This window comes from Meriones unguiculatus, assembly GCF_030254825.1.
Source record: "Meriones unguiculatus strain TT.TT164.6M chromosome 13 unlocalized genomic scaffold, Bangor_MerUng_6.1 Chr13_unordered_Scaffold_37, whole genome shotgun sequence".
Classification (NCBI taxonomy): domain Eukaryota; kingdom Metazoa; phylum Chordata; class Mammalia; order Rodentia; family Muridae; genus Meriones; species Meriones unguiculatus.
In genome coordinates, this window is record NW_026843647.1 from 6,802,658 (window position 1) to 6,815,624 (window position 12,967).

At 39.4% G+C, this 12,967-nt stretch overlaps 1 protein-coding gene across 1 annotated transcript in view; it reads left to right on the forward strand.

Annotated features, from left to right (window-relative positions):
- Positions 1 to 2,817: 2,817 nt before the first annotated feature.
- The window catches only part of LOC132650978 (cytochrome P450 3A1-like), a 32,839-nt gene continuing 22,689 nt past the window's right edge, over positions 2,818 to 12,967 (forward strand). Inside the window, exons 1-3 of the mRNA XM_060376296.1 lie at positions 2,818 to 2,993; positions 3,953 to 4,046; positions 7,645 to 7,697. Of these exons, the coding sequence (XP_060232279.1) occupies positions 2,923 to 2,993; positions 3,953 to 4,046; positions 7,645 to 7,697 (218 nt within the window). The 5' untranslated portion in view covers positions 2,818 to 2,922. The remainder of the gene's footprint in view (positions 2,994 to 3,952; positions 4,047 to 7,644; positions 7,698 to 12,967) is intronic.

Genomic DNA, 12,967 nt, shown 5'->3' on the forward strand with positions numbered 1-12,967 from the left:
AGGACCCTAGGTCATGGGTGATAGATTTATGTGAGAACACCTTGGAACATCCTTGAGATATCTTAAGGAAACATTCTTGAGGTATCTTGCAGGAGGTATCTCAAACCATAAAGCACTCTTGCTATCTTCTGCAGCAGTAAATTAGCCTTCCCCTTTTCCTGCCTTCTCCCTATATAGTTGTGTAAAATTTTCAAATAAACGAGGCTTTGATCAGACAAACAGACTTAGCCTCATTCTTTGTGTCTCTTTGTCTTACTTCATTCTTTCCAACACCCCCCCCCCATTTAGGAACCTGTTGAAGTCCCACGGGTTGGGACACTAAAGAGAAAGATTTTTATCATATGTAAACCAATCATCATCTTCATTGTTATATAGTTGAGAAATTAAACTCTCATGCCCTTTAAAAATTCTTATTACAAATTATTTTAACCATTGTATTTCCAGACTTGAAGCAACCATATATCTATTATTAGTAAAATGGTTTTTAAAAGAAGCACCATATTTGATAACCATATACATCCTTACTCTTATGCCTGAACCTCAAATACTATGCAACAATATGAAATATTAAACTAATTTTCAGTTATATTTATTAGAAAAAATAAATATGCTGAATATTCCATATATTCCAGAATATATATCTTAAAAACAAAATGAGCAAAGAAACCAAACAAGACAACAAAAAAAAGAAGAATTGGAAAATACTATAGTGCCATTAAAACAGTGCTCAAATTGGGGTGTCAGTTGGTGTTTTTGTTGAAGAATAATATAAAGGATCCTTATAGTAGTGGGAATGTCTTACTGTTCACTGTATAAAGACTTATATCCTGGTTCTTTGGTTGGAAAAGGCTGATGCTCATGAGATAATTTGCTGTAAGTTTAGTCTCAAGTATTGCAGTGATGGTAGGTAGTGTCACTTTTTAAGAGACAAGGTCTGTATTGAAGATATTCTGTCATTGGAAGCGCTACCATTTAGAGAGATTGATGTTTTACTGAAATTATTTGTAATCTTTGCATCAAGAGAGGAAGAGAGTAAGGAAATGTCTTATTCACTGTCTGGATTCTTCTCACATGTGCTTTCTCCTAAACGTCATATCCATGAGGTTATTTGCTATGAAATGACCTCTGCTGGTTATCATGTCCCCAAAAATAAATGGATAAGACTAGGCTATTTGTCCTTACAAAACAGTAAGCAACATAATATTGTCATTGGATGTCTGTTTTTGATAGTACACTGTAGTTTGGAGGTGCACATTACTGCTGATTTTAATCAATATCTAAAAATCATATGTATCATATTATATAGCTATCATATATATGTAAATGCTATGTAAAAACGTAAATTTAATAAAACACTTTTAGTGCAAAAATTGTTCAAAAGAACTTGTTGAATTTAAAAGTGTTAAGGAAATGAAATGCATATGTCACTTTGTCAGTTATGGCTTGAGCCTTGGAATGGTGACATTACAGTGGTTTCTCCCCTGATTACTACAGAATGTTTACACTTCAGTGGTTCATCTACAAACTGCTGTAGCCATTTTGGTTAGTACCAGGAAAGAAAAGGATAATTTTGTGCCCAGTGAAAGTTCTCTATTCCAGGCTCAACTGTAAAGGTATTTAAAATGACTATTATGATTCCCATGGTAGACTAATGGTTTCAGGAAATGTTCTGTCTTTATTTCTCTAGAACATGTGGACTAATTCTTAATAGTTGCTTCATGAAAAGTTACTTCTGATAACAACAGTCAATACCATTTTCCCCAGGAAACAAAGTTATCATGTCAGAGAGGTATGCTCTGAACTGTTTAAGAGATTGATATGTGCATATCTTCAAAATTATCTGCCCAGGTTATGAGAGATTAATTTCTGTTTCATCTAGTTGTTTTACCCAGTATGCCAACAAAGATTTCCTGGAAACTGCTCAGATTTTAGGCCAAAACCCAATAACTTTCTGGTTTCAAACATATGTTTCTCAATATGAAGCATTGATAAAGCTAAAGAAGGTGAACAGTTGGTCCCTTTTAGAACATTTCATCACTCCAAAAAAAAAAAAAACACCTTCTCTACAATATATTAGCAACTGAACAAAATGGTTTATAAGCTTCATAGTAGCTTTTTGTAAGTCTTCTGTTGTGACCCGTAGCTGTCAGGAGTCACTTGCAGCCATGAATCTCATTCCTAACATCCATAAATCATGACCCACACTAAACTGTGCCCACTGACTCGTCCATGAGACCTGACCCCACTTGACAAGTGTGTCTGAATGACTATGCTATTGCCTAGTGGTGACCACGTCCAGAGTAGCCTCACAGTCTGTCAAGGGGGATATACAAGAAGACCCTCACTGTGGTCTAGAGTGAAGAAGATGACCATGTGTGGGAGTTAATTTATTGTTAGGGGTCCAGGTCCAGGCAGACTCAGACAGACTGCCACATTTTCCTGAGTTAAGTTTTGATAAATGACAAAGTATCTGTCATGGGTAGACAAAGACATTCTGTAAAGATCTGTGGTTGACACTACTTTGGCTTTATTTCAGGTATTCTTGGATGAGGAGAGCCTTGGTGAAAAGGATTTCATATCAATAAATTTGGTTGAATTTTTATGGAAAGGAAGAGCATTTGGTCTCACTTACATGACACAGTTGTTTATTGATTGCTGCACAGAATATGAACTCAAAGGAGGTCAAAATAGGCTGTGAATAAACTTTTACAAACATTCAAGTTGGAGAGGATACCAAAGTCCAGATGAAACAAAGCTGAGCCATCTACTGGTTGGAGCCCTGCCCCACCCATCTTCCCATTATATAACATTGAAGGCTGTGCTCACTACAGCACAGTTGGGCAGAAAGGAAGCCCTGCAAAAGGTAGCATGCAAAGCAGGAGGGAGAGCACATAGGAGTAATTTGCTGACAGACAAGCAAAGATGGATCTGATTTCAGCTTTCTCCCCGGAAACCTGGGTCCTCCTGGCAATTAGTCTCATGCTCCTCTACTGGTGAGTAACCTCCAAAGTTCCTCCCCAGACCATGTCCTAGTGATTGGGGTAATACTCAGACCTATTTTGTATGGAAGGTCACAACTGGTTTTGGAAGCTGGGGCTGGAAAGACAATGACTCAGTGACTAAGAGTACTGGCTGTTGTTTTAGAGGACCCAGGTCTGAACATCAACAAGGAGCTGGCTGTCACCACTAACTGTAGTTCCAGGGTATCCAACACCCTCCACAGGCACCAGAATAAAAATTTAAAAAGTAATAGCAGAAGTTGAAATGAAGTCTTGTATAAACATTATAAAATTTTGTGTTTTTATTCATTTTGGTTAGGGGCATCACTATTACAGTGTGTGTGTGTGTATGTGTATGTGTGTGTGTGTGTGTGTGTGTACATGCGTAGTTCAGAGGACAACTTTGCAGACTCAGTTCCCTCGTATTGTGTGAATCCTGGAGATCCAACTCAGATTATCAGTACTGGCATCCAGTGTCTCTACCTGTGGTATCATCATCTTGAAGGTCCCAAATGAAATGACAACTGAATTAATTTTGCATTTTAAGTTTTTGGTGGTATGGGGAATCAAGCCAGAGCCTATATCTAGTAGGCAATGCCTTTACTACTGAACAATAGCTCCAGTGATATTAAATCTCACAGTTCATACTGATGTTATGCAGATATTCTGCGTACCTCTACCCCCACCTCTACCCTTCTTCTATTCCCTCTTGGTGAGGTTTACTGATAAGGTTTACACCTGATATGGCCTGATTGACTTTTGTGTTAATCCTAGATCCACAAGAACTCAGTAGGCACAGAAATGAACAGTGTGATGCCATGCACACAGGTTCCTTCACCATTCCCTAAACTCTGCAAATTGGAGGGGCAGCCATGTTGTTGATTTGTTTTATTGTTTTGGTTATGATCATGTTTCTCTTGTGTGTGGTCACAAGGCTCTCTTTCTCCTTATAGGTTTGGGACTCGTACACATGGTGTTTTTAAGAAACAGGGAATTCCTGGGCCCACACCTCTGCCCTTTTTAGGAACTGTACTGAATTACTACAAGGTGGGTATTGATTGAGCTTTTCATATGGTTTCTCTTGATTGACAATTCTGGCTCATTCTATTAAGTGCTCTTTTAGAGAAAACTTTGAGACTTCAGGCCTTCATACTATGTGTTCTCATAGTTCTAGAGAATTTCTGTGTGTCTCCTAGGGCTCTATTGCCAAATTAACAATTGGAGTGTGTGTGTGTGTGTGTGAGAGAGAGAGAGAGAGAGAGAGAGAGAGAGAGAGAGAGAGAGAGAGAGAGAAGTTATTATACTGTGTGTACAGGCATCTTAGTCCTAGGGACAGAACTCAGGTTATCAGGCTTGGTGTCAAGTGCTTCTCATTTGGAGCCATCTCTCTGGCCCTATTGTCAGTTTATTGAGATTCAAATTCACAGTAAGTGAAGTGTTTAGGCTTAGATTTTTCAACAAATCTACTTTACTTAAAGTTCTTCAACACTTTGGGCTCTCTTCTACCCACTGACCAGAGGTAGGAAAAGAAAAGAAGGTTATTAGTAATAAGGAGTTGTAGACATTTTAGAAGTATTTCCTTGGAGCAAGTCCACTCTTCATTGACCTGAAACCAGCAGTCCAGTCCAAAGGCCAACACCAAACTACAACACAGATCAGCATGATTCAGAAGATCATAGCAAGTCAGTGAGAGCTGCAAGCCTCATTTGGATTTCCCCAGGAAGTTCTCTGGAATGTTTGTCTCTGGGAAGTCAAGTGTTGAAGACAGATGACTAGCGAAGTGATGTAGATACAAAGAATCTTATTTCGCTGTCTGTGGGATTTTATATATATCCTCTCCTCAGAGTTCACACACAGGTGTTTTCAGGTGGACAGTCATGCCCCTTGCATGAGACAGCTTGTAGCAAGACATCACATGCCCTCTCACAAGACAGCCTGTAGCAAAACATCACATGACACATCTGAATTTTCAAAAAACCCTGAAACTTCTACATCAGAAGTGCCGAGATCTCCAGCTTATTCAGTCTTGATATTCTGACTTTGTGAACAATCAAAGAAGAGTTTGGTTCTTACCCAGTGTAGATTCTGAGAAGGTACTGGTGCACTTATTTGGAAAAAAATCTTGAAGGGATTTCCAACTTCTAGGACACTGAAGTATGCACTAGATTTAAAATCTCCTCTTTGTACCAGGGCTTATGTTCAACATTTTTTTTTCTTTTAGTTGACTATTTCTGAAGCATCCATTTCTAACAGGCCAATATAACAATTTTGGGGGATTTTTCATATACTGGAGTTTTCTGCATAGTTATTGAACCTCTGAACTTATTTCTATGGTTCTAGCCCCAGCATTTACTATTCATGGCATGCTTGGGATCTTCTTGAGAACCAAAGTAACTAGAGTATTTTGCTTCACTATGGGTTCTGGGTAATGATTGCTTCATATAGTAAGAAGATTTTTTTTGTGTGTATCTGTGTTTGGCTGTGTGCAGGTTTGTGCATGTGAGTGTAGTACTTACAGGAGACAGAAAAGGGTGCTTTGTTCCCTGGAGCCAGAGTTAGAGATGCATGTAAGAATCTGGAAATCAGTACTGGGAACACATACCCTCTTTTAACTGCTTTTAACTGCTGAGCCATATCTCCAGCTTCCAATGACAAAATTTTAGCTTCTGTTTTGTTTTTGCAGTCCTGAGAATGATATCCAGGATCTTAAGTGTGCTAGGCAACGTGCCCTGCCTGTGAAATTTAACTACAGCTGCTTTTCTTTCTTTTTTTTTAAATTTTTTATTAATTACACTTTATTCATTTTGTATCCCCCCATAGGCCCCTCCCTCCTCCCCTCCTGATCCCACCCTCCCTCCTCTTTCTGCATGCATGCCACTCCCCAAGTCCACTGATAGGGGAGGGTCTCCTCTCCTTTCTGATCTTAGTCTATCAGTTCACACCAAAAGTGGCTGCATTTTCCTCTACTATGGCCTGGTAAGGCTGCTCCCCCCTCAGGGGGAGGTGATCAAAGAGCAGGCCAATCAGATTATGTCAGAGGCAGTCCCTCTTCCCATTACTATGTAACCCAATTGGACTCTGAACTGCCATGGGCTACATCTGTGCAGGGGGTCTAGGTTATCTCCATGAATAGTCCTTGGTTGGAGTATGCGTCTCTGGGAAGTTCCCTGTGTTCAAATTTTCTTGCTTCTCTTTCTTTAACGGCAGAATCCTATGCATGAGTCTGAGTTGCGAATATCTGAGACAGGATGATGGCTGTCAGTCACCTCAAATACTTAACTATAAAGTGAAATCTTTTTCTCCTATTCCTTTTAAAGATTCATTAAAGGCAAAACCACTAGAGAAAGAATGATTAAACAAAATTAATGGGAAATTAATGAAAATTCAATGTTCCGTGCAGACTTTTATTAATTTTTAATTTATTTTTAATAATTGCAGTTTATTCACTTTATATCCCAGCTGTAGCCCTCTCTCCCATTTCCTCCCAATCCCACCCTCCCTCCCTCTTCTTCTCCTATGCCCCTATCCCAGTCCAATGATAGGGGAGGTCCTCCTCCCTTTCCATCTGACCCTATTCTATCAGGTCACATCAGGACTGGCTTCATTGTCTTCTTCTGTGGCCTCATAGGCTGCCTCCCCCTCAGGAGGCAGTGATCAAAGAGCCAGCCCATGAGTTCATGTCAGAGACACTCTCTCTTCTTATTACTGGGGAACCCTCTAGGACACTGAGCTGCCATGGGCTACATTTGCACAGGGGTAATAGGTTATGTCCATGCATGGTCCTTGTTTGGAGTCAGTCTCACAAAAGACCCCAGATTTTTTGGTTCTGTTGCTCTCCTTGTGGAGCTCCTGGCCCCTCCATGTCTTTGTATCTCCCCCTTCTTTCCTAAGATTCCCTGCGCTCTGCCCAAAATTTGGCTATGATTCTCAGCATATGCTTTGATACCCTGCTGGGTAGCGTATCTCAGAGGCCCTCTGGGGTAGGCTCCTGTCATATTCCCTGTTTCCCCATCTTCTGATGTCTATCCTATTTGCCTTTCTGAATGAAAATTGAGCATCATATACAGGGTCATCCTTCTTGATTAGCTTCCTTAGTTGTACAGACTTTAGTATGATTATCCTACATTATATGTGTAATATGCACTTATAAGTGAGTATATACCATGTAGACTTTAATTCTAGGTGGACAATTTGTGACTTACCTGCTCCATGGTCATTGTCCCAGATAGATGTTCCTGAACTCACATCAAAAGGACATGTGGCAAAGCTTGTGTTGCTGTTGGCTCAGGTTTCTTCTTAAGGTTCTACACTTATCTTGTACATTCTTTAAACAATTTCATTATCATTTTCATCATCATCACCATCGAATTTATGTCCATGTGTGTATTGTATGTATCTTGTGTCTGTGTAGGTAACTGTGTCTATGAGTGTGCATGCAGAGGCTGCAGAAAGATGTGCTGCTCTATCACTGTGTTTTCCCACTGAGACATCTTGCTGGTGATACTTCAATCATCTCTGAAGAAGAACTTTTCTCTGTCAGAGACAATAAACCTGATTTCATGGGCTTTGAGGTTTTTGTGCTCTGGCTGCACAAGAGTTAGTGCATACAGGACAATAATGGATTTCATACTGTTTGTCTTTCCAGGGTATTTGGAAATATGATGCGGAATGCTATAAAAAGTATGGAAAAATATGGGGGTGAGTATTCTGGAAAGTTCCATCAAGTCAACTCTTTTTAGGAGAAAATGCCATACTTATGCAAGGACAATACCAGCCCAGAACTGTAGTAATGGACATCTCTTTTGTGAAGGTACTTTCACATGTCCGTCATTAAATGTCACTGCTTATAGTTCTAATTAACTTGAGAACATTGCACACTGTTTTTTATCTGGTTTTGGTGTTTTATCCAGTGTCCTAACCTCTTCTGAAATTTCATTACATTTTCTGAATGTAATGAATTTTCATTACATGAAATACATTCAGTGCTCTGAAAATTTGTAATACTATCTCCTTGCCACATCCACTCACTTCTCTTTAGAAGCCCACACTTTCACTTTATTGTTGACTTTACATGTGCAGAAGTTTTATTTTTTTAATGCTAGAGCATAAATCATTTGCCAAGGCCTTATCTGTGTCATCCCATTATTGCTTTCAAAAAACATGTTAGAGACTTTGTTGTGATATTTTACTTCAAACCAAGGGGGACATATGCCATCAGGCACATATGTAGATCAGATGACAATTGTGGAAGTAATTTTTGTACCTTCAGGTGATTTAACTCAGTCCATCTGACATGGTACAACTGCTTTTTATCTGTTGACCAATCTCATCAGCACCAGCTAGGATTTTTATGGCTGTACATCATTGTGTCCTGTTGAATTAAACCGACTTTGGAGAGACAATGTATTTAAAACCACACCTTTCTTTCTCGAATCTCTGGCATTAATGGTTCTTTCTACAAAGCAGCAAAGCGAGTAGCAGCAGTTGTTTTCTGTCATTGATGCTGGAAGTTTAGTGAGAGCCTTGGAGCAAATGTCATCATGCTGTGAGACACAAACCTGTGGGAAGAGGCTCTGGCTCTACCTGCCTCTTCATCTCTTCTTATCCATTCTTAGGAACCACAGGTCTGAACATAGGGCTCTACTAAGTTGATATAGTCCATAAAGACCATATCATTCAATGCAAACTGCAGGCTTTGCTGTCTGTCCAATGGCTCTGTATGAACTTCTCCTTGCAATATTATTGCTTGTTGGCAATTGATAGTGATTTTTCATTTTTCTCTGACTTAATAATTTATCTATCATCTATCTGTCTATCTATCTATCTATCTATCTATCTATCTATCTATCTATCTATCTAACAGTGTCTGTTGGGAACTAGTCATGTGTTATGTATTCAAATGCTATTTCAGTGCCTTGAGATCTGGTTACTGCCCTGCCATGGACATTGTTATAATGTTTAACTATCTCCTGTAACCATGGGATGTTAAGGAATATTCTTCAATTATCTATTACTGGATGATTAGTATGCCTATACCCAGGCAGGGAAGAAAGAGGTAGATGAGCTAAGGTTCTTGGGCTTCGGGCACAGAAGTATGTTGGGTAGAAAGACAGGTACTGGAAGAGGTAGAGGAAGAAAGCAGAGAGCTATCACGGCTTAGCTTTAAAGAAGCACATGTTGGTATGGATGGAAGAAATGATACAAATGAGAGAATATGCAAGTGTTTATGGAATCATGGGTGGAAGGCAGCCTGGGTTGAGGCTTGGAAGTAAAGGTTGTTTAGAAGGTTACTATCTACTTTGCCCCAGGTGATATAAGGCTATTCTAAAATCTATCAGTTGTCTGTGTCTTTTATTGACTGTGATAGTGGGTTAATAAATATTTTTAGACTAACCACAACAAAGATCTCTTTATGTAGCCCTGACTATCCTGAAACTCACTATGTAGACTAGGCTTTCCTTGAGTTTGGAGATCAGTCAGAGTCACCCTTCTAAGTGCTGAGATTAGAGACATGTGCCACCATGCCTGGACCTACTATGGTTTTTATAGCAAACATTTTGCTTATTTAAAAAAAATAGTTTTTTTTTTGTGTGTGTGTGTGTGCATACCAGTGAATTTAATTGGACTTACAGAATCATGAGTGAGTGAGAGGTTATTTACATGACCATGAGCAACTCACCAATGGTCCATCACTGAAGATGATACCTTGTCTTCCCTCAGCAACTATTTTCTTTTCGATGTTTTTTATTATACAGATTTATTCGTCAATGTGACACGTGTTCTGTGGTATACACGTAAAGGTCAAATGGCAACCGTGACAGTCAGTTCCCTCATTCCAGCATGTAGATTCCAGGGACTGAATGGACCTCATCAGGCGCCTGTATCACTGGGCCATTGTGCTTTCCCTCCAGGAACTAGCTGTGTGTCAATACTCAGGCAGTGTCAGGACCTTATACTTCCTGCTAGAATGAAGACAGAAAAATCATCCACAGCCCTTGTGGAGTAACCCCAGCTTCAGTGAGTTCAAGAGTATAGAAGTCAGCATTTGGCTGCTCTCCTCTCTACTTCCTCACTCTCATGTTCTTTCTGCCTTGTCTTCCAAACATTATATGAGCCTTGGAGAATTTGATGTAGGTGCGTCATTAATTTTTTTCATTTATTTATTTTAATTAATTAACTAATTTCTTCTTTTTACATCCCAATTGTAGCCTTTCCCTTCCCTACTCCTGATCCCACTCTTCCTCCTTTCCCCACCCCATTCCCCTACCCTACTCTTCAGTAAAGGAGTGCCCCCTACCAACCCTCGCTAGCACATCAAGTTTCATAAGGACTGAGCTCATTCTCTTCCCCTGTGGCCTGTTGAGACAGCCCCACCAAACAGAAGTGATCAAAAAGCAGGCAATATAATCCATAGACAGGAATTACTCCCTTACTAGGAAACCCACATGATGCCTTCGCTATATTTGCATAGGGTGCCTAGTTATACATGGTCTTTCATTGGTGCTTCAGTCTCCACAGATGCTCTGGGCTCTGTTTAACTGGCTCTCTTGGTCTTCTTGTGGAGTTCCTGTCCTCTCCAGATATTTCTATCTCTGCACACACACACCCCACTTTTCTACAAGACTCCCTATGCCTTACCCAGGGCTTAGCTGTGAGTCTCAGCATCTGTTTCTATCTGCTGCTGGGCGGAGACTCTCAGAGACAGCTATGCTGGGCACTTATTTGTGATCACAGCAGAGTATCATTGATAGTTCCAGGCATTGGTTGTAGATTCCCTCAATCTCTGCTCTATCTTTATCCTTGCACATCTTGTAGGTAGAGTAAATTTGGAGTCAACGTTTTTGTGGGTTACTTGGTGTTCCCCTTTCTACAAGGGGTCCTATATAGTAAGAGGATGTCCTCTTCAGTCTCCATAACACCTGCTACTAGGTGTTTCAGCCAGATCATCCCCATATCCTCCCAGAAGCCACTAGGTTGTCATAGGTCTCCTGCTTGTCAAAGAGATGTCCCCACTCTGTTTATTTTCTCTCTGTCCTCCTGCTTCTGCTCTCCCAAGGTCTGATCTCCGCTTTCATTTCTCTCTATGCTCCCTCTCCTACCTTGTTCCTTTTCTTCAACCACTTCTGATATCTCTTCTATTTCCTTCTGAGTGTGATTTAAGCACCCTTCTTTGGGTCCTCCCTGTTACTTATCTCCTTTGGGTCTCTGAATTGTGGTATGGTTATGCTGTACTATATGGCTAATATCCACTTATAATTGAGTACACACCATGAGTGTCTTTCTGCTTCTCAGTTACTTCACTCAGGGTGACCTTTTCTAGTTCTACATTTTGCCTGCAAATTCCATAATACCCTTGTTTTTAATAGCCAAACAGTATTCTATTGTGTAAATGTACCACAGTTTCTTTATCCATTCTTCACTTGAGAGATATCTGGGTTGTCTCCAGATTCTGGCTATTAAGAATAAATCTGCTATGATCATAGTTGAACAGATGTCCTGATTGAATAGTAGAGCATGTTTTGGGTATCTACCTAGGAGTGGTATACCTGGATCTTCAGATAGAGCTATTCATGATTTTTTGAGAAACCTCCAGATTACTTTCCAAAATGAATGTACAAGTTTACACTCCCACGAGCAATGGAGGAATATTAATATTAATATTTAACATTAATATCATTTTAATATTAATATTTATCAATTATTCATTAATAATTATATTTCAATAATACATTAATAAATAATTAATTATAGGTATTACTTATTCATTAATAATCATGTTTATTAATATAATATTAATAAACAATAAACTAAACAATTAATTATTAATAAAATGTTGCTGAATTATTAATAAAAATAAATAATTGTTAATGAAGATATTAAAAATTAATATAAATGTATATTTATATATGTTCATATTATAGATTTATATATGATATAAATATATGTTTTCTTTTTTTTTCCACTTTTTTAAAATTTTTTTTATCAATTACATTTTATTAACTCTGTATCCCAGCCGTGTCCCGATCCCTCATTCCCTCCCAGTCCCTCCCTCTCTCCCTCATCTCCACCGTGCCCCTTTCCAAGTCCACTGATAGGGGGGACCTCCTCCCCATTCATCTGATCCTGTTTTATCAGGTATCTTCAGGACTGGCTACAAAGCCCTCCTCTGTGGCCTAACAGGACTGCTCCTCCCTTCAGGGGTGGGGAGACCAAAGAGCCAGTCATTGAGTTCCTGTTAGAAATAGTCCCTGTTCCCCTCACTTTGGGAAACCAATTGGTTACTGAGCTACCACAGGCTACATCTGAGTGGAGGTTCTAGGTTATATCCATACATGGTTCTTGGTTGAATGTCAGTCTCAGAAAAGACCCTGTGCCCAGATATATTTGGTCCTTGTGGAGCTCCTATCCTTTCCCCATCAGACTAACTCCCCTGCTTTCTTATGATTCCCTGTACTCTGCCAAAGGTTTGGTCATGAGTCTTTGCTTTGAAAACACTGCTAGTTAGAGTCTTTCAGATGCGCTCAGTAGAGTCCTGTCATACGTTCAATGCACATCTCATCTGTCTTTCTAAACGAGGATTGATCATCTTACCCCATGTCCGCTCAATTGATTATCTTTTTTAGGTGTATAGATTTCATTATGTTTATCATATCTTATAGGTCTATATAAGTGAGTATATCCCATGTTTGTCTTTCTCCTTCTGGGATATTTCACTCAGAATGATCTTTTCTAGATCCCACCATTTGCCTGCAAATTTCATGATTTCCTCCTTTTTGATTGCTGAGTAGTATTCCATTGTATAAAAATACCACAATTTCTATACCCATTCCACTGTTGATGGACATCTGGGTTGTTTCCAGGTTCTGGCTATTACAAATAGAGCTGCTATAAACATGGTTGAGCAAGTGTCCTTTTGTGTACTTGAACAAACTTTGGGTATATACCTAGCAGTGGTATAGCTGGGTCTG